The 19,830-nt window shown below is 38.0% G+C and overlaps 1 protein-coding gene across 2 annotated transcripts; it reads right to left on the bottom strand.

Moving 5' to 3' along the window:
- Nucleotides 1-1,675: 1,675 nt before the first annotated feature.
- On the bottom strand, nucleotides 1,676-12,453 carry LOC104604443 (protein HEADING DATE 3B-like). Of its 2 annotated transcripts, XM_010268777.3 has the most exons (5): nucleotides 11,411-12,450; nucleotides 10,660-10,737; nucleotides 9,480-10,531; nucleotides 3,331-3,382; nucleotides 1,676-3,241 (listed from the first exon to the last, which is right to left on the bottom strand). In XM_010268777.3, the coding sequence occupies exons 3-5, from the start codon at nucleotides 10,412-10,414 to the stop codon at nucleotides 2,180-2,182; spliced, it is 2,049 nt and encodes a 682-aa protein (XP_010267079.1). In that variant the 5' UTR covers nucleotides 10,415-10,531; nucleotides 10,660-10,737; nucleotides 11,411-12,450; the 3' UTR covers nucleotides 1,676-2,179. The 2 variants fall into 2 exon arrangements, with proteins under 2 accessions (XP_010267079.1, XP_010267078.1); XM_010268776.3 differs by lacking the exon at nucleotides 10,660-10,737 and having other exon boundaries at nucleotides 11,411-12,453.
- Between the last annotated feature and the right edge of the window lie 7,377 nt (nucleotides 12,454-19,830).

A 19,830-nucleotide genomic window follows, 5' to 3' on the forward strand; every position in this document is an offset into this window, starting at 1 on the left:
ATAAAATATATCAATTTAAATAAAGAAAAACAAAAAATACAAGTATTTTTTTAATCATTTTCATCATATATATATATATATATATATATGTTTTTATAAAAAAATAATATAACAAATTTACAAAAAATATAATATAAATAAATAAATAAATAACATATATGGGATCGGATAGGGATGATTTGAATCTGAAGATCCGAACAGGGGTAATCCAAATTCGACCAAATAGGATCGGATCTTAGACCGAATGATCTTGATCCGATCCATTTGCACCCCTATTCAAAATTTTGCAAGTATTGTTCAGGTAAGAACCCGATACGTGAAATGTGTAGAAACTAGAAATCACTACTCCCTCTTTCTCTCTTGGTTTTAACATGCCATTGAATTAGCCTATTAAAAATCACAAATAGGATGTAAGAAAATTTAAACCCGTCATTAACTTATAATAATCATAAGTTATTAATGGTGTATTAACTGGTTTGTTCCAACATTAACGCAAAATTAAATCCCACAGCTAGCACTTTGGGGAAAAAGGGGTCGAGGGAAAGTTATTAATGGTGCATAGCACCGAATACCAAAATAATAAAACTTATAATAATCATAATGCCACCGGAACACCATCCTATAATTAATTGTCAAAATAATAGCAGTTTTATTCTTAAGCAAGCTTTCTCTCTAAGTGGATGATAGTAAATAAATACTAAAATTGATTATGGATTTACACTTATAGACAAATATGATTGTTATAATGTGTTTAATTGGAAAAATATATATTTCTATTTTGGTGGGCCTAGTCCAAGCTTTGGATGCCCATGTCATGTTTGCGGCTGATCCATAATTAAATAACATTAATTTTATTTCTGGAGAATGCAAATTCTCTAGGTTATTTCTGGATAAACTTTTGCTTTTGAGCTATGAAAAACAAAAATGAATCAAAAAAGTGTTTTGAGCATTTAAAAGAAGTTACTTTAAAACATAAAGAAAGAAAACCTATAAACCCCGAATTTACAGTTTCAAAAACAATTGCCACATAGAACAAAAAAAAAAACCCTGCAACATCAGTTTCAAGAATAAACCCAAACCCATGGGCAAACACCCCCTAGACGTGGCACCACGTTTGTAGGCATTTAGGCTATGTTTGGTTCCGTGGGTATTTATTGAAGAAACGCCACCACATCAACACCACATAGGCATTAATGTTTATTGTACATGAAACCACTGTTTGATTTCAATATTTATCAAATAAACACTAACATAAACACACATGAAATGCCCAACCAAACAACAAAAGTAAAAAAAACATTTAAAATAACACACTAGCATTATTTCAAATAAACGTTTAAAGCAATAAACAACCCATCAATAAACGCCCAGAACCAAACATATGCTTCGCTGCTGCTCAGTTTAATAGAGAAAATGGAAATGAAATACCTTTCTTTGGTGCTGAGATCAAGTGAAGATATCAGTTCATGGCTTGAAAGTTGAAACATCAAATATAATATACAGTTCCTCCCCTGTAACAGTCTCAGAATTCAAAGGAAACTAACCGTGCAGGAACCATGCATTAAATGCACAATGTCAGTAAAACAGGAATTACTCAAAGCAAGTAAGACTTTGGGACATAAGAATTCCACCCAAGTAAATGGATTCTCAATCTAATGGTACAACTGCAAAGAAATTTTTATATGAACCCGATTCTTTTATTGCTACTTTATTTAAGTGAAGCATCCAAGCAGCCAAATGTTAAGTATGTAACAGAAAAAAAAACGAACAGATCAAATAGGAACGAATTACATCCCTCCCTCCTCCAAAAAAAAAGGAAATGGAAAATAAGGGGAAAATGCAGTGCAAAAGAAGCTTGATAATCTCCTCCAATTGAAGAGCAATGCCCTCCAAGAATTGTTGACTTCCCATTTCCGTGCAAAACGTGGATCACTTTGTACCCAAAACCTGTTATGACATTGAAAAGGAAGGAAAGAAAAAAGCAATATACTCTGGGCCTTCTTTTCTTGCCATCTTGCATAAACATATGTACATGTAAATAGTATAAAGAACTACTCAGGAATCAAGTAGTGAGTGTATGTCAAACCACAAATTCCAAGTTCTTGTGAGCCCAAGATCATTTACCTCCCACTAGTCAGTGTAGTGGGATTAATGTTGATCATTGCCATCAGATTTTGAATCAAACTGAATCATATTTTTGCCTCTCTTTTTGTATGGACTGGAAAATCCGCGCTGCTGACTCAGTTGCAGATCTACGATTGTGAGGCACCACCCTGATCACTCTTGTCTGCTGATCACTACTCCGACTCTGGAGTACTGGATTCTGAACCTGCACAGCTGGAGCCATGGGAAAAAGAGGAAGTGGATCTCTTCCTTCGGCAATATTATTTGCCCCAGTACTCCGTGTCCTCTCACAAGGACTGCTTGCTGTGCTCCCTTGGGGTTCACTATCTTTGGACATCTGAAACTTCCAAGTACAACAGGAGATAGACTCGCTATTGTGGTTTGAATTGTTATACGAGCTGTGATGGTGAAGGTTGAAGTACGCATCCCCTGATGAAAAACTTTCAGCATGTCCATGTGGCCAGACACCAACCAATGGGTTTGTCTGATCCACAGATGAGGCAAAGATACCGGGGTTCAAGACTGGCACACCATATGAGGGAAAGTATGTCTGACCAACTGGAAGAGCACCAGGAAAAATACCAATCCCCTGCTGATGAGAGGCTGGTATACCATAGGCTGTACTCATAAAGTCTCCAGCCATTGGGGATAAACTTGGAGGCCCACAGTCTCCATACACTGGTGCCATGAAACCTGCAGTTAGTGGACATGGTCCTACCACCGGCTTGTGGACAAGTCCTTCAGAAGGGGACATTATGGGAACCAACCACCGATTTCCTGGTGGTGGATAGAAATACCAAGGACCTGACTTGTTATCAGTAGCCATAGGTGCTAATGGTGGATTTCCAGAATGAGGCCCATGACATGATTGTTGACTAACAAGTCCCTTATTGACACCATTGCTGAGAGGAGTGGGCTTCCGAAGTGTGTTCTCAGCAGCACCTTCAGCATTCTGGTTTGGGTTCTGAGAATCAACTTTCTTCTTAACACATGGTGGTGATTTTATGACATACTTAGATGTCAGCTTCTTCACAGGAGATTCCTTTAAAGGTGGTTTGCCTAGACAAGGATTACCATCAAGCAAGAGATGAGGTGATCCAGCAATCAATCTTTGAACCTGTTAGAATATCAAGAGTTTACTCAATAGTTTTTCTTAACTCCAAACCGAGTGAATAAAATACCTGCATTGGGTCTAGACTAGCTTACCTCTATCAACCTATGCAACTCAAATACCTGCACTGCAAACAGCTTTTGTTGACTGCAAGGATCAACAGCACAAGGATCAACAACCTTATCACATGAAATTCTTATAGACAACAAAGAACAGGAGAGAGAAAGCTGTGTTAAATAGCTAAGTTGACCGCAAAGTGCCAACTGGATGGTTGGTAAGCTCTCCTTCTGCCCCCCCCCCCCCAACCAACCCGCCCATTGTGTAGCCCCATGGAGCAAAAAAAAAGAAAAGAAAAGAAAAAGAGCCAAGTTGATTAATTATGACCAGAAACAGTATGCAATCAAAATCCCCTGCTTAAAGATAGAATCGTAGGATAAACCTTCAGTTAGTTTAAATCTCAAATGGATGAATTCATTACCAATGTGTGAACATGTACAAGTGTAGTAATTATCAAAAAAAAAAAAACACATGAACAAGAGTAGCAATGGATTTTTTTAGTGATTGTAATAGGTAAAGTATAATCTTAAAGTATAATTCTGAATGCTATCGAAAATTGGATGCCAGGACAATATACACAAGTGTTTCTATATAACCATGTACCATCACTTGATGAGATGCATATAAAACTCAGAAGACCATATTGTAAGAAGAATTTCCCTGAAGTAAAAGAGTGGAGAAATGAAAAGCTCCTTCCCTTCCTTGGCACACAAACTGATTGAAAGATTTTGACCATAAGTTACAGTTACATCAATGGCACTATCCACCTAGTTCTATGAAAATAAGAGCATTTCATTAGTGAACTACTCAGCATTTAATAAACCGCCTCTTTGGAAAAATTTTCCAAAAGAAACATGTCTACCATTCCAAAGGAATACAATCCAAATTAGAATCCTAATAATTACTATCTGATAGGATAAAAATAATTTAAAGAAATAGGCCCCACCTTAGGAAATGCTATTGAAACACTTACAAGTGAATAAATTCATTCACTTGTAAGTGTTTCATGCCCCAAACATCCATGTGAATAAATTCATTCCTCCAGTGTGCCTTCTGTCTTTCATATTTCCACCCTCCACTGCACTTCTATTATTTGTACAGAGATATTGTGACCATTCACCAGCAAGGCAGCAAAATGAAGTTTTGATTGGCATTAAATAATTTGTTGTACTTACAGTGACTCAAAATATGTAGGAAATGTGGACCAAATTCCAGCACCTCTAAATCAACCCAAGATAACCTATAGACCCCATGTCAACAAGATGATTGATGATTCCCAATCTAACAATATATTATTTGTATCACCAATCAAAGAGATTTTATTGAGTAATATTGGTAAAAGGACCCCTTCCAGGAGAAGACACAAAGAATTGGACAAGTACAATGCACTATACAAGATAACCAGAAATACAACTCATAGCTCAACAAGCCAAAAAGAAACAAAATACAAACAGAATCAGGTACTGCATGGATGCTTAGTTGTACTCTATAGCATTAACACTTTTTAAAATATAAGCGGTATATTTTTGGGGAGGAAGAAAAGAAGCTCTAACACTGGCAGGGGGGGATAGAGAAAGAGAGACTTGGCCCGTTTGGCCCAAGTTGAATATGCAATCGGCTAGTTTGTTTGCCTCCCTAAAAGCATGGGCAAATCTGATATCCTTCCTAAATTATGCCTTAATGAGATCCGAAGGTGTCTCCACCCTGTTATTGACGCAATCAATGACTATCTTTGTGTCACCTTCTATAATGACAGACTGTTGCTCGATGTCTATAGCCTTCTTCATTGCTACTTTGTTTGCTGATCCTCCTTGCTGCACATACTCTGAACATTCCAAGTTGATCCCACAAGACCCAACCAATTGCTGCTTCCCCCTCTCGACATCAAAGTTGGTTTTCAATTGCTTTCCATGCAGTGGCTTCCACTTGATGCAGCATATATATTGGCGGCATTGAGAATGAAATGTTGTAATGCTTCCCTGCTTTCCTGCTTTCCTGATACATGATCAGCTCCGTTGTTGCTGTCATCACCACCCAATCCGGGTTCAGGTTTCGTTGATTGAAGATAATATTATTCAGTTGCTTCCATAAATTCCAAATAGTATATGTGCTTTTTAATTAAATTCCACTTTTTGTTGAAAGCCATTGAGTTAAACACCATTTTTATTGGGCTTACAGGAACAGTATGGCAGATGCTTTGGCAAGACAAGGAGCAAACAGGGAGCAATTGTACTAGGGTGTGACTTAGGAGAAGGAACTCAATGTAACATTGTAATAGTAAAGAATACTTAATGTGGTTTAGGAAGCAGATGCTAGCCTACAAAAGTGGTGCCTGGAACAATTTCTGTAATTTATTCCTTACATGAATTAATAAAACCATGCTACTGTTACTGGTAAAAAAAAATCAATTACATTATGAAGTTGCTATTGGTAGAGGAATCTAGAGAAACTTGACTTCTTCCATGGTTTCTTTCATGTATTCCATGTTAGTATCAAAGCTTCATGTCCACCCTAAGGCACACCCTTGTGCAACAAGGAGAGTTGCAAACACCAAGGAAATTGCTTCATGCATAGGACTTGCAAACAAGAGTTCGATACCACCTTTAACCCAAAAGCTTAAGCCATTAAGTTGTGGGCTAATCCTTGTATACAAGTCCTTTGCTTCTCTTGTTTTTATCTAATGCGGGATCCCTTCTAATACACTACATATGCATGCCAACAATCCCCCCCCCTCTAAGTTACTTCCCATCCACATTAAGAACTCCCCCTCAAATACATCAACCAAAGAACCCATTTCTCACAACCATAGGGAGCCCTCACTCAATTTCCAGCATCTAAATGGAAAGTTATCCATGGGTGGCTCAAGCCATGGGAGTCACCAACCACTCAACCATGGGAGCACATTCCCATGGGTGGAGTCATCATGGGAGATCAACAGTTCTTGCCAACCATTCAGACCATGGAGAAGCTTGCAAAGCCATGGGAGTCATCACATGCATCTGCTAATACTTGCACTTAGTCGAACCTTTGGTTCTTATGCCATTGTCGTGCACCTAATGGAGTTGCAAACATTGGGGAACTTGCTTTGTGCGTAGGACTTACACACAAGAGTTGGACACCACCTTTAACCCAATAGCTTAAGCCATTGGGTTGTGGGCCAATCTTTGTATACAAGTCCTTTACTTCTCTTGTTTTTATCTGATGTGGGATCTCCTTCTCATAAATTCACACATGCATCCCAACAATTTACACATTCTACTTTGATGAACAAATGTAAATGGTACTTCATTTTTCCCCTGATCAATAACAAAATAACTTATAGATTATACCAACAACTAATTTTCCTATAATATAAACACTTCAAAATTTTCACTTTTCCATTCAGCACATCACAGATCTGAAGTGTTGGAATTACTCTTATCCATTCCACATCACCATCCCTATATAATTTTCAAGATTTTGCATCAAGGATTTTGCTAATAACACAAGGAAATCAATAATACAAAGGAAGATGCAATCCAATAAACAAGTGGGCTGTACACATGTTAAAAAAAACAAAAACATAGACAGGAATGTGATTCCCCTACTTGCTAAGAGGATGCATGCAATAAGCTATAGAAAATTCCAAGCTAGAAACAGATTTTTAAGGAACATGGTTTTACAATTCAGGCATCACTGAGATTTAAAGAAAATGGAACAAGAAAACACATACAAGCACCATAACTGAAAGATATAAATGATAATGAATGACGCTCTTTCTTTTTTACAGGGCTACACAACGGGGAATAGCGCTCCTTCCAAACCTCAACCTATTGAAGGCGAGATTTGATCCCATGTCTCCCCTACAACCAGCCAGAGATACTTTTTTACCAACAAGTTAGCTGGAACCTTCGATGATGAACAATGTTGAAGCAATGATACACCTAGTTTTATCAGTAACAATCAAATCTTACTGATTATGTGGAAAAAAAAATTATACAAGCATGCAAGCATAGAGAATGTTCCTAGCACCCATAATATGATCCAAGGCTGGCATCATCCACCTAGCCGTTTTACTTTACATTCAAATAGTGTTATGGAGAAATATTTCCCTAGGATCTTGTAATTAAATGTTTCGAGTGAGTTATGATCATTTCACTAATAAGGTGTCAATCTGTGATGTGATTTGAGCCTTTCTACCTTCTTGGTCTCTCTTAGAGTTTCGTTTGTTTAGTTGTAGTAGGATTAGCAAACTGTTATTAAAATTATTTTGTGAGTTGGAAATCCATATTTGAGTATCCAAATGGTTACAAATGGGTTTGTCAAAGTCTTTTGTTTTTTTTTTGGCAACCATAAAAGTTACTTTATTTAAGTGGAAAGAATATGAATGTATGTTACAGAGGTACAATGAAACTGATGTGTTTCTCCAGAAAACACCCCTTTTCTGTAGGCTAGGTCCTTGCCTACCTACCCTTTTACCCTTACTTCCCTCTTATTTTACAATTCCCTTGTACAACTGGTCTCTATGAGCACCCTGTCTAGCTAGCTCATCTGCTAGTCCATTTGTCAATCTCTCTACCCATTGAACACTTGTGTCATTTCCTCTATCAGCATCAAACCTTCCTCATGTTGCTTCTGTGCTTCCAAGAACCTCCTTGCTTGTTTCTTATCCACCCCACCACCACCTTTGAATCTTGAAGCAGTTAGAGGTTGTTTTGGTTTAGCTTTCTAGATGAGTTTGGAGTCCTTAAAAGGATATCTAAGCCCTTATATTGACTATATAAATGGAATCAATATAATTGAATTTTCTTATGAAAACTAATAGAATAAAAAATTGGCTGAAGCATCATTAGACCATGGCCAAAAATAGTTTCTGGCGTTGTGCCACTTTCCCATTACAAAAGTAAGGGGACACGGGATTCCAATATCTTTTCATGTGCTTCTTTCTTGAATGCTATGCCTTCTTTCTTGAAAAGAAATATAAAAAAGTGGAGGATTTGTCCAAACTCATAAAGTTAAGGGAAGCCCGTCCAGATGTAATTTGTGAAGAATTTAGAGGTGTTTCCCTCGATGGTCTACTTAGGGGTGGAGTATAGTGGTTGGGTTCCAATCTGGCAAACTCCAAAGAGAGCTAGAATGGACTCCTCCTGCAGATAAGATGGTTAAACTCAACTTTGATGGATACTGGCTGGGAAATCCAAGGGCTTCAGGTTGGGGGAGAGTAAGGGATCAATGTGGTAATCTGATTCCCAGCCATTCAGGCCTAGTTGGTCAGGGTACCTTATTGAGTGCTGAGTTACTAGCTTTAGTTCAAGGATTAAAGCTGCTGGTATTGCAGGGAATGAGGTATGTAGAGGTGGAAAGAGATTTTCAATCTATTATGTGATGGATGAAGGCACAAGATCAGGTTCCTTGAGAATTCAGGCTTTGGTGAGGCTGGCTCAATCCCTACATTCAACTGGACCCCTAGGAGTTCTAATATGCTGGCAGATTCTTTGGCCAGAGAAGGGATGAGGAGAGAAGTTTTAGAATAGGGGTGCCCAGGGCTGGGCTATAATTTGTAGTAGTTGTATGTTCTGCATTTTTTCTCTTTTATATTGTATGATTTTTATCTCCTGAATTGGAGAGCTGAATGTATGTATAATTGGTGGCCAACTGCTGTCCTTTAACGGTATGGTGACTAATAAAATTTACTGTTAATTATCAAGAAAAATGTCATCTGCTTCCTCCTCTAACTTTGACTTTCCTTCCAAGGCTGTTTGGTGTGGTTCTCCCGCTCCTATATTCTGGGATTTCTGAGGTTGCATATAAGAAAATCAGTACATGTGAACTTCTTCAAAAGAAAAGGCCTTCTTGGTGCTTATCTCCTAATATGTGTGTTTTATGCAGAGCAAATTGTGAATCTACCTTGAATTTACTAATTTCCTATTTGTTTATAGCTGATACTTGGGCATTCTTCTTTGATTTATTTGGAGGCAGGTGGAATCCCCTGGCTGAGGTGGGTAGCCTATTTAAGGCTTCCTTCTTCTCACCACCAAGTAAAAGAGGTAAGATACTTTCGAGGAGCACTAGAGTAGCCATACTGTGGACAGTTTGAGAGGAAATAAATGCATGAATTTTTAAACATACAGAGACACCAGCAACCACAATTTTGATACTTCTAATCTTTATAAAAAAAATGCCTAACTGATGGGCAACGAGTTCTTACTTGACAATTGCCCTCCTTGCTTTCCAGAAACGCTTTTTCCCTATTACTCCTACAGCATCATCAGGAGATATATCCGCACCCAATACAGAATCCACCATGGAGCTCTCAGATGCATCATCATTTCCGTCCACATCTCCCACCTGTAATGATTCATGCACCATCTCTTCATGGTAATGCCCACCATTTTCAGCCCTCTCAGGATTTCTGTGACTATTAACAGGCGATGCCTCAGAACATGATTCATTTCTCTCCCTTGAAATGTTTTCCTTCTCCACTTCATTGGGCTCAACCAAATGAACATCAGCATCTCCACAAATTTTAGGAAACATAGCAGATCCATTTTCTTGATGCCTCTCTGCATCAGCATCACATAATCTCCTGGAACCAACCTGACCATTTTGAAGTTCTTGATTTCCACTTGTTTTGTCATGCTTTAAGGGTTCGGCAATCCTTTCTCCCATTGATGAGATAGATGTAGAATTTTCTGCATGGTTTTTACCAGTCACAGTTTCTTTCAGGTTCTCTTTAAATTGGTTTCTTACATGTTGTTTTGACTTCATATCTGTTGTTCTGGTTGGTTTCTGGCTTTTATCGCAAGCATTCTGAGGTTGCATTGATGAATTGCAAGTAGCTGCTGCAGTTTTAAGTGGACTGTTATCTTCTGCAACTGTAGAACGGTCTGAATTGGTTGAGATGAAGGGAGAAAATCTTTCCCTGCTGGTGTTGGGAATATCCTTATCAGAACAAGGAGAAACTTGTGAGTGAACAAAGACAGGAACCCTAAGATCATCCTCATCCCCAGGTATCCGTTTCCTCAAGTTGGAGAAGGCATGTGAGTGGCATGAACTGCGATCACTAGTTGATAACAAACCTGTAGTAGCATTTGAAGGTCGATGATTTACATTTTTTGTAGATTTCCTATCAAACTCTGCCATGGTACCATTCAAGTTTGCTCCATCAGAAGAAGATGAATGAAGCTTCCCAGCTGAATGAGTAGATGTGGGAGGTTGAAGGTAAAATGGAGAAAGCACGCTTCTTTCATGACCTCCACTCTATATCCACAAACCGCACAATAAAATCAGGGATCAAAAAAGAAATTGATGTGTGAAAGTGAATAAGCTTATTGAATTTCATTTAAGAAAAAAAAAAGACATGATTCACATTAAATAGGTGCAACAACCTCCTAAGACGGTTTCCTTCAAAACCATCCATGATCATCCATGATCAACCACAAAGAATGGAATTTACATCCTGATTCCTGTAACAGTTATGTTCACAATAAGAAGCAAAAAAATTCTTTTCCTCAGAAAAATCAGTTATTAAGCACCAGACACATAATAGGGTCCAAGAAGTTGTAAGCTAAGTAGCTAACAACCAACCCATAGAGCATTTCTTTTTGTCCACAAGACTGTTTAGGAAAATATCATATAGAAACAAAGCAAAGACAAACTACAATTTAACAGTAATTAAGTATTATAAAACTTGACTAAATAGAATAGCGGATGCTCCCAAGAGCTAAAGAAACAAAGATTACTGCTGTACTCCAACTAAAACTCCTGCTTTTATTAAAAAAACAAATAAAGAACGACCATAAAGAGGAGAATCAAATCAAGGAAACGCACGCTGAACTTAAACTCAATGTTCCTAATTTTATCCACAATAATGCATTTCATAATGTGCACGGTATAGCCATAGATTGCTAAGTAGTCCCAATTGAAACCAATCAGATGGATCCTTTTTCCTTAAGAAATAATTCATATATATTGTCAGATATCAGAAGAAATGATTAGATCAATGAATCTAAGTCGTTGTTTGTTCTCAAAATCAAATGTAGACATCCAAACGCAATAAAATAATAAAAATTGACAATTATACCTGCGAAGCCAATGAGGCAACTGAACACCATGACACTACATAACTACCCAACTCACCTGGCTCGAAGAGATCGAAGATACCGAAGTGCAGGAGTTGTTGGGAGGAAGAGGCAACGTCGGCGCCAATCTAGGATTGAACCTCTGAGAAGGGATACTGAGCAGTTCGTAGAGGGCCATCTTGTTCCTTGGAGGCGCCCTTGGCCCCCCTTTCTCTGTATCATTGACATGGAGCCTAGGAAACAAGGGGCCCGTGATCTTCTCCTCATCTCTCCCCCTTTTCATCCTCCTTGAACCTCCAACCCTTCAACTCAAAACCCACTTGAGAGTCCAAATTTCGGGATCAAAAAGACGACGATATCCCATCTACAAAGCTAAAAACCACAGCCAAAAATCTCACAGACCCAGATGGAAAAATCGAGTCTTTTGTTGAAAAGATGGGATTTTGACAAGAACCCAATATCAACCGGCCTGAAGGAAACTTAACTTTTCTCTGAAAAACGAAGATAAACAACCAGGACACATTGAAAGTTTGGCAGAAATGGTAAATATCCAGACACAGAGGAAACAAGCTAAAAGATGGTTCAGAAAGAAAGGTTCGAGCAGTGAGGACAGAAGAGGGTTGAGCTGGAACTCTGTAGATGATCCTCATCTACAAAAAGGGATGAGAAAAAGTGTTGGTTTGTGGGGTCTAAATGGTAATGGATAGAACCAGAAGTTTTTAAAATTGGGGTTGATGAGAGATGACCGATTTGGGTTTGCATACCAAACACAATGGCCAATGGTTGGCCTTGGCAAAGGAGTGATTCTTCTCTGTCACATGATTCTTTACATGTCAAAAATGATGCTTAAGCTTAACTACATATTATTATATTTGAAATTTTGATACTCTATCGTAGAAAATCCATATTCAAACTTCCAAAAAGATAATGCAAGTCTACAGGATCGTGTGCAGGAAAACCAGAAATCAGTTGCTGATATTGTTCTTTCCGGTGGGCGACACTGATGTCATTTTAATTGCAACTGGCAACCAGTGACGTGGCATCGGTACATGCGTGACCGAGTGAAAATCTAGAAGACCATGACATGTCAGAGAGACACATGGAATCATGGTTCACGTCTGATTTGACAGGCAATCCTTTATCGTAACCGTTGGATTAAACGTGACATCGGCGAATTGGGATAGTGTCTTGTGAATTTTGTGGGGTCCTATTGTGAAGCTTAAAAAATTGATGGGTAAAATAAAAAAACCTCCCATGAAGTTTTTGACGATCATAAAAACTTCTTTTTAATTTTATTTTAAAAAATACCTCTCCTCAATTTTTGAGAAATTCGACAAAAATCTCTCTTCCATTAATTTCTCAAACGGAAAACGTTAGACAGATATAGCAGTTTCTTCCAAATACCCATTCTACTCTTTTAAGCAACCCATGTAACTGATAGAACCAAGATTAACCCTGGCTAGATCTAGCAGAAAATCAGTTGGAAACACGAGATTAACCCCTGGCATGTAACTGATACTGCCGGAGAACTTCCCCGGCGTAGGTTAGCGTCTCCAGCACGATAAGGTGGGATACAGTACGCCATCTTGTGACACAAACTCGATCTTACGCTTTATGGAGCCGGAGAAGGTCTGCCCATTGTAGGTGATGCTGTCGAAGAACTTCCCCGGAAGCTTGCCTGCTAGGGCCGTCAAGAGCGGTGTTTTTCCCGCTGCCGGATGGGTTGAGCATTGCTAGGAGGTTGCCCAATTGGACAACCCCAATAACGTCGTTGGGTATAGTGCGTTTAGCAAGCTTGGGTTCCGGTGCAGAAAACCAACATTCGCGGGACTTCTTCAGCTTTATACTGTAACTCACATCTTCAAACTGCAAAGAACGAATGCATGTACAACGAAATTAAAACGGTTTCTAGCATATAAAGGCAACTTTTGGGGTTTGATATCAATAAAAATAATATATTTAAAAAAAATTAAAAAATAGGCTAACTTTTTAAAAATAATATCAATAAAGGGCTCATTTTATTCTTCTTGCCATTTGTTCACCAAAGCTGAAGCCTCCGGCAATGTTGTCAGAGGTGGCGGCAGAGACATTGGTGGTCATTCCTCTGCCAGCCGCCGACAACAATGTTGGTGGAGGCGACGACAGAGGTTATGGCATTGGACAGAGAAACCATCAGTGCTGCCGCCGCCACCTCTACTTCCAACAACATCCGACAATGTTTCTGGAGGCAGAGGCAAAGGTGGCGGCGGGCGGCAGCGAACGGCAGTGGTGGGTAGTGGCAGGCTGTTACGGTTCAGCACAGGCTTAGCCTTGCCTACGCTTGGCAAGCTTACGTTAGGGACATGCCCGTCATTTTCGCCTGTAAGATTTTTGGGAGAACTGATGTCATCTTCAGGCAGACCACCAGAAGCTTAACGTACTCTTTGAGGAGGGGTGGTCGACCTCCTTGGGTGCCTAACCTTGGCACCCCTAGACCTTCATCCCCTTGCGGGGCGGCCCTGGTTAACGGCTAGCATGGCTACCAGGGTTCCTCATGGGCGCACACTTGCTCATGGGGACAGTGTTGGACCGGCACTGCGCTACCGATACTCAAGGGAGGCTTGGCATGCGGGCCTGGCTCAAGCACGTCCCTTCACTTCGCCAGCCCCTTGCCCAAGCTGATTGAGCTATCCCGTTGCCCTTAGCGCACGGGTGTGTTCTGGCCCAAGCGGTTGCCTATCATCAGGGCACACAGGTGCCTGTCATCATCGGCATACATGAGACCCTTCACAATGGTGCCAAGTCACCTCATCGGCGCATGGTCGCCTTCCATGATGGTTGTCCCCCTTTAGCACGTAAGTGGCGCCTCCCATGGACCGGTCTGAGCCAGGAGAGTGCCCCGGCCATTGGACTTGAGGTCATGATCCAGTGCTACTGACGTTGGTGGAGGCATCCCATCGGGCAACTCCTAGCCTCTAAGCGCATAAAGGCTTGTCTTGGCCTGCCTTGGCCAGGACGCCGCACGGGTTTCTTCCGCTGTAGAACTACCCCCGTGACAAGGCGGCAGCAACGACAGCCCTGATGAACAAATGGCAAGAAGAATAAGATGGACAATGTTTTTGTCCTTTATTGATATTACTTTTAAAAAGTTAACCTATTTTTTAAACTTTTTTAAATATATTATTTTTATTGATATTAAATCTCAAAAGTTGGCTTATATATTATTACCCCAAATTAAAATTAAAGGATCCATATTTAACTTCAGAGCGTGAAGAGCAAAAGATTCATCTGATTACGATGAGGGTGACAAGACGCAACGACCCACGTAGTAGTGAACACTAGCTGCCCATGGATGGGCTAACGTTATTGGACAAAGCAGGTAGCTCAGAGTGTGGCATGCCCATGATATTGTCCAAGCTGTGGTTCATAGTGAGGACATTATTGTTAAACGCATTAGTACTGATTCCAAGCTCTTGCTCAGGGGAGCGCATCATCTTGTCTAGAGTAGTCTAGAGAGAATGTGACCGAGAAAACAAATTAAATGGGTTTGGAAGACAAAGATGAAGTAAGGTTCCAACCCTTTATATATGCAGACAGACAGAGAGAGAAAGACGTTTAAAAGGTTGTGGACGTCTAAGCTCTTCCAAACCATTGCAAACAACAAGTAGGAGGCCAAACGTCTTCTTTATTGTGAAAAAATGAAGATTTAACAAAAAAAAGTAAAAACACTCAAAAAATTAATCGGGTTGGCGCATGACTCGTCTAACAATTCGGTCGAAGAAGACAACCTATGCGGATCAGTGAGACCTGTTTTCGAAAAGCCTCGATACGAAATGACGGGTCCAACCGATTCGATCCGTACAACCAAACTCGTGCATCATATGGGTCTAATTCGTGTATTACATGGGTTGCTTAAAAAGGAAGAATGGGTATTTAGAAGAAATTGCTACATCAGTCTAACATTTTCTATATGAGAAAGTGGTGGAAGATCAAGTTTCTCAAAAATTTAAGGGAGGTATTTATTAAAATGAAACTAGAGGGAAGGTTTTAATAATTGTTAGAAAATCCAGGAGAGGTTTTTGTATTTTACCCAAAATTGAAAATACGGTAAAGACAAGTCTACGGCTTTTGGTCTTGGCCGAGCACATGTTTCGATTTCCGAGTTCAGCTTCTATCAGTGCATGGACACGGTCTATTTACGCACCGTTTGCGCAAAAGGAGGATGCACCACGCGTCACACGTCCTCTCTCTCGAGTAACCGCTTAAAGCGTGCAAAGACAATAAACAGCGTTGAATAGAAGATGTCGTTGGAATCTTTTCGAAAAAAACTTATATTTTCCGGCTTGCACCGTATTCTGTCCCCTCTCGTTCTCTCCCTCTCCAATTGGCAGCGACTAATAACTATCACTGGCGATTATTAACATCGGCGACTAGAGGAAAACTCAGGTAATGGTCATAGGGAAGCATAGAAGAAAACCATAAATGAAATGTAACATCGAAAAACGGTCGTTGTTCGCCGTTCACCGTTTGTCGCACAAAAAATATGAAGTTATGATTTAGGTTTTCGGGAAAACAAAAATTAAGAATGAAATGCAATACCTAAATGTTTTAGGGAAGAAAAAGTGGAAAAAAAATAATACGAGTTTTCCTCCAATTGTCGGTGATAATTATTGATCACTGGCGATTGGAGAGGGAGAGTAGGAACAGAGTTTGTGTGGTGGCAAAGAGTTTTTTCGAAGAATTCTAACAACATCTCCTATTCAACGCCATTTATTGGCTTCGCACATTTTAAACGGTTACACAAAAGAAAGGACGCGTAGGGATGGCAAATTCGTGGGAATTTTCGGGTATTCGATCTATCTCGACCCTAATAGGACCCGTTTATCAAAACCCAATAGAGTTTGGGACAGATTTGAGATTTTATATTAAAATCTTATAGAGTTTGGGACGAATTTGGGATTTTAGATTAAAACCCTATAGGGTTTGGGACGGGTTTGGATTTTGACTTTAGGGTATTCGATACCCGATACCTGGGATGCATAACCCATTATATTATATATCATGCACAAATTTATAAATTTTAAGTACTAAGATAATTATTCTATTATTATTATTTTATTTGTATCTTTTTGGGATTAAAATCATCATTTGATGTAAATTTGGATTTGATAGATTGTTTATTTCACATAATTATAAAATGCTAATTTTAAATATTATTTCTTTTAATTTTTAGTTGAATTGTTAATCATATACATGTAGTGATTGTTTTGATGAATACAAAAGTTAATAAAATCTATTTTATTTCATTAAATAACACAAAATGTGAGATGACTTAGTGGCTTAAAGTAGTACTAAGAGATTTGGTGTTATCATTAATTTATATGTGTTCAAGTTACATTGTAAGCATTGAGAAACATTAAAAAGTTATGTTCATAAAGAATTGGCTCAACCCAACTATTGTTCTTATCTTAGCTAATCTTATCTCTTTTTAGGGTGAGGGTGTAGCATTTGGGTAGTTTGAGCCCAACTAAGTTGGACTTGTCCTTATCTCACTTGAGCCTAACCCAACTATAAATATTTGTACATATATAGACACACATTTGTATGCATATATGTATATATTTTTGATAAATCATACACATGCATCTATCTATATATATATAAGAAAGAGGAGAGAGGGGAAACGAGGGGTCCTCTCACCACATAGCTCACATGTGCCTCCTCATCTTTTCCCTTCTCACACATGTGCATGTTTATTTTTAAATTAAATCATTAAAAATATAACAATTCAAAATTAAAACCCACATAGGTCATTATTGTCTCTCATAAAATCCATATTTATTATCTAATAAAATCATCCTTAAATCTCTATCTTAATGTCAAAATCAAAATTTGCTCATTCAATACATAGGGTGAACCCTTCTTTTATAGATGTTTAAAGAAGCCATTGCTCCTTTCAATGAGTTATCGCATTTTATTTCTTCAGTTATTAATTTAATGTCCTCTCACCACATAGCTCACATGCGCCTCCTCATCTTTTCCCTTCTCACACATGTGCATGTTTATTTTTAAATTAAATCATTAAAAATGTAACAATTCAAAATTAGAACCCACATAGGTCATTATTGTCTCTCACAAAATCCATATTTACTATCTAATAAAATCATCCTTAAATCTCTATCTCTCTCTTCTCTCCCACTTTAATTGTTAGTGTTTGTAACATCCCCACTCCCCATTAAATTTATTGTTTCCTCTTAAATATATTGATCCTTTTTGGCTCTCTCTAATGAAGTAAGGGTGTAAATTAGATGGATTGGGTTAGGTTAAGGGCCAGCTTTAAATATGAACCCTAGCTTGGACCCAAACTAATGCCAAAATCCAAATTTGCTCATTCGATACATAGGGTGAACCATTCTTTTATAGATGTTTAAAGAAGCCATTGCTCCTTTCAATGGGTTATCACATTTTATCTCTTCAGTTATTAATTTAATGTACACTTGTTTCATGGATTATTTGGCTCAATAATACATAATGCAAAGAAGTGGATCCCCCAAACCTTGTGGTTTTGGGATTTGATCATAGGTCTTTGCTATAACTAGCCAAATAAGTGAATGAACCTACTAACTAAGCCACCATTAGTTGGTTTATGTACTTTTCATAATATATTCTCCATATAAAAAGGGATAAATTTGAACAAAAAATAACTAAAAATAAAAGATTTTTTATTATTTAATTAATATGTAAAGAATTTGAAATATATAGAAACCTCGGTGAATCGCTATTACTTCATCTTTCCTTGAAAAATACATTTTGAACAACAGCTCACACGAACCTCCATTTTTTCTCATTTATCCACATGTGGTTATTTATTCTTAAATTAAATGATTAAAAACATAAAAAATGAAAATAACAAAAAACCATTGACTCTTAATTGTCTATGTTAAGGTTGATTATTACTCTCTTCCATAAAATAATTGTTAACTCTCTCTCTCTCTCCCCTATCTCTCTCTCATGCACACACAATCCTCAACCCCTTTTGGTCTCAATTAATTAAATGGATTGGCTCATGTTAAGGAAAACCTAAATTTGCCAACCAAAATCTATCATTGTGCCCAACTATAAATATGGCCCTTGGGCTAAAGTAAAATTAATGACAAAAACATAAACCAACCAACCAAAATGAAAAACCTAACTTTTGCCTAAATCCCCTAAAGGCACCATTTGAATAGCACAACATTCCTATATTTGTTGGAGCAAACCAGCTAACTTACCAACTATGCCACCACTCATTTGGCGCCCAATTCTAAATATAGACCTTAGCCTATACCAAAATTGATGCTAAAAATCTAAAACTGCCATCCAAAACCTAACTCTTAATGTGAACCTTAACCTAATATTGAATTGGCACAAAAAAATGTCAACCAAAACGTAAATTTTGCCCTACTCTAAATACAAACCTTAGCTTAAACCCAACTTGACACCAACATTGTGTTAAAAGGCTTAATCGTTGAGGTGTGAGGTGTATGCATTTAGGTGAGGTAGGTGCTCAGGTTTTGCCTCAAGGCTTCAGCCTCACAATTTTGGTTTGAAGCTTAAGCTTTTGTTAGAATGAGGCGAATCCCCAAGTCTCAAGGCGTGACCGCGTGAGGTATAACATGAGGCATAAACAAGCATAAGCTTTAAACATCAACATGATTTAGTGATTTCATGCAAACAAAATTATGTATTTTTTATAGTTCAAAATACATAGAAAAAACACTTCAATAATCATGGGCCAAATAAAAATAGCAAGAATGAAAAATCAATGAGGCAAATCAAGTTTTATTAGTTTCTCTTAGTATTTTAGCCTAAGAGAGTTCGATGCAAAAAAAAAAAAAAAAGACCAATCAAGTTATTAGTTTTCTTGGATAAATGAAGTGGATTTTTTTTCTTAATATTATAATTTAACATCCCAAGTTTATTGCTTTTCTCGTTCCTTTCCTAATGGATTTGTTGTTCTTTGTATTGATTATTTTTTTTTTTGTATAAATCAAATAAACTACATTGTTTCTTTTCTTCACAACTATTGCATGACCATAAATCTGATGCCCATTATATAGATGATTTTTCATATAAATAATTTTATAAGATTGCATTTTGAGACATAAAAAATAAAATGATTATAATTGTTAGATGGTTAATTATTATTTTATTTAATGCTTCAAAGTTAAAATTTATTATTTATAAACTTATATTTTGGTATCTGTCTTTTTCGGCATCATAGATTTTCCACTTTCTTTTGTGATCTCATTTTGAGCGTATAACGATAAAGTGAGACGAGTTGAGCTGGGTTTAAGCTCAGTGAGGATCCAAACCTAAAAATTGAGCCAAATGCCTGAACATGTGTCAAGCCCAAAATGTCTAACCTGGGGTTAAGCCAATAAACTTATATCTCTGTAAGTCTTTTATACATAATGTGAAATTTGAAGTAGAATCTGACGACACGGACCCGATCTGGTC

Source organism: Nelumbo nucifera, chromosome 6 (assembly GCF_055504915.1).
Source record: "Nelumbo nucifera cultivar China Antique chromosome 6, China Antique-T2T, whole genome shotgun sequence".
Taxonomy (NCBI): domain Eukaryota; kingdom Viridiplantae; phylum Streptophyta; class Magnoliopsida; order Proteales; family Nelumbonaceae; genus Nelumbo; species Nelumbo nucifera.

Bases quoted from the DNA above. Each gene is read 5' to 3' on its own strand.
- LOC104604443 (XM_010268776.3), bottom strand. From the start codon at position 11,635: ATGAAAAGGGGGAGAGATGAGGAGAAGATCACGGGCCCCTTGTTTCCT. The intron at 10,532-11,410 runs GTGAGTTGGGTA...TTGTGGATATAG, and splicing joins CTTCGATCTCTTCGAGCCAG to AGTGGAGGTCATGAAAGAAG. The intron at 3,242-3,330 runs GTAAGCTAGTCT...ATATTCTAACAG, and splicing joins AGTTGCATAGGTTGATAGAG to GTTCAAAGATTGATTGCTGG.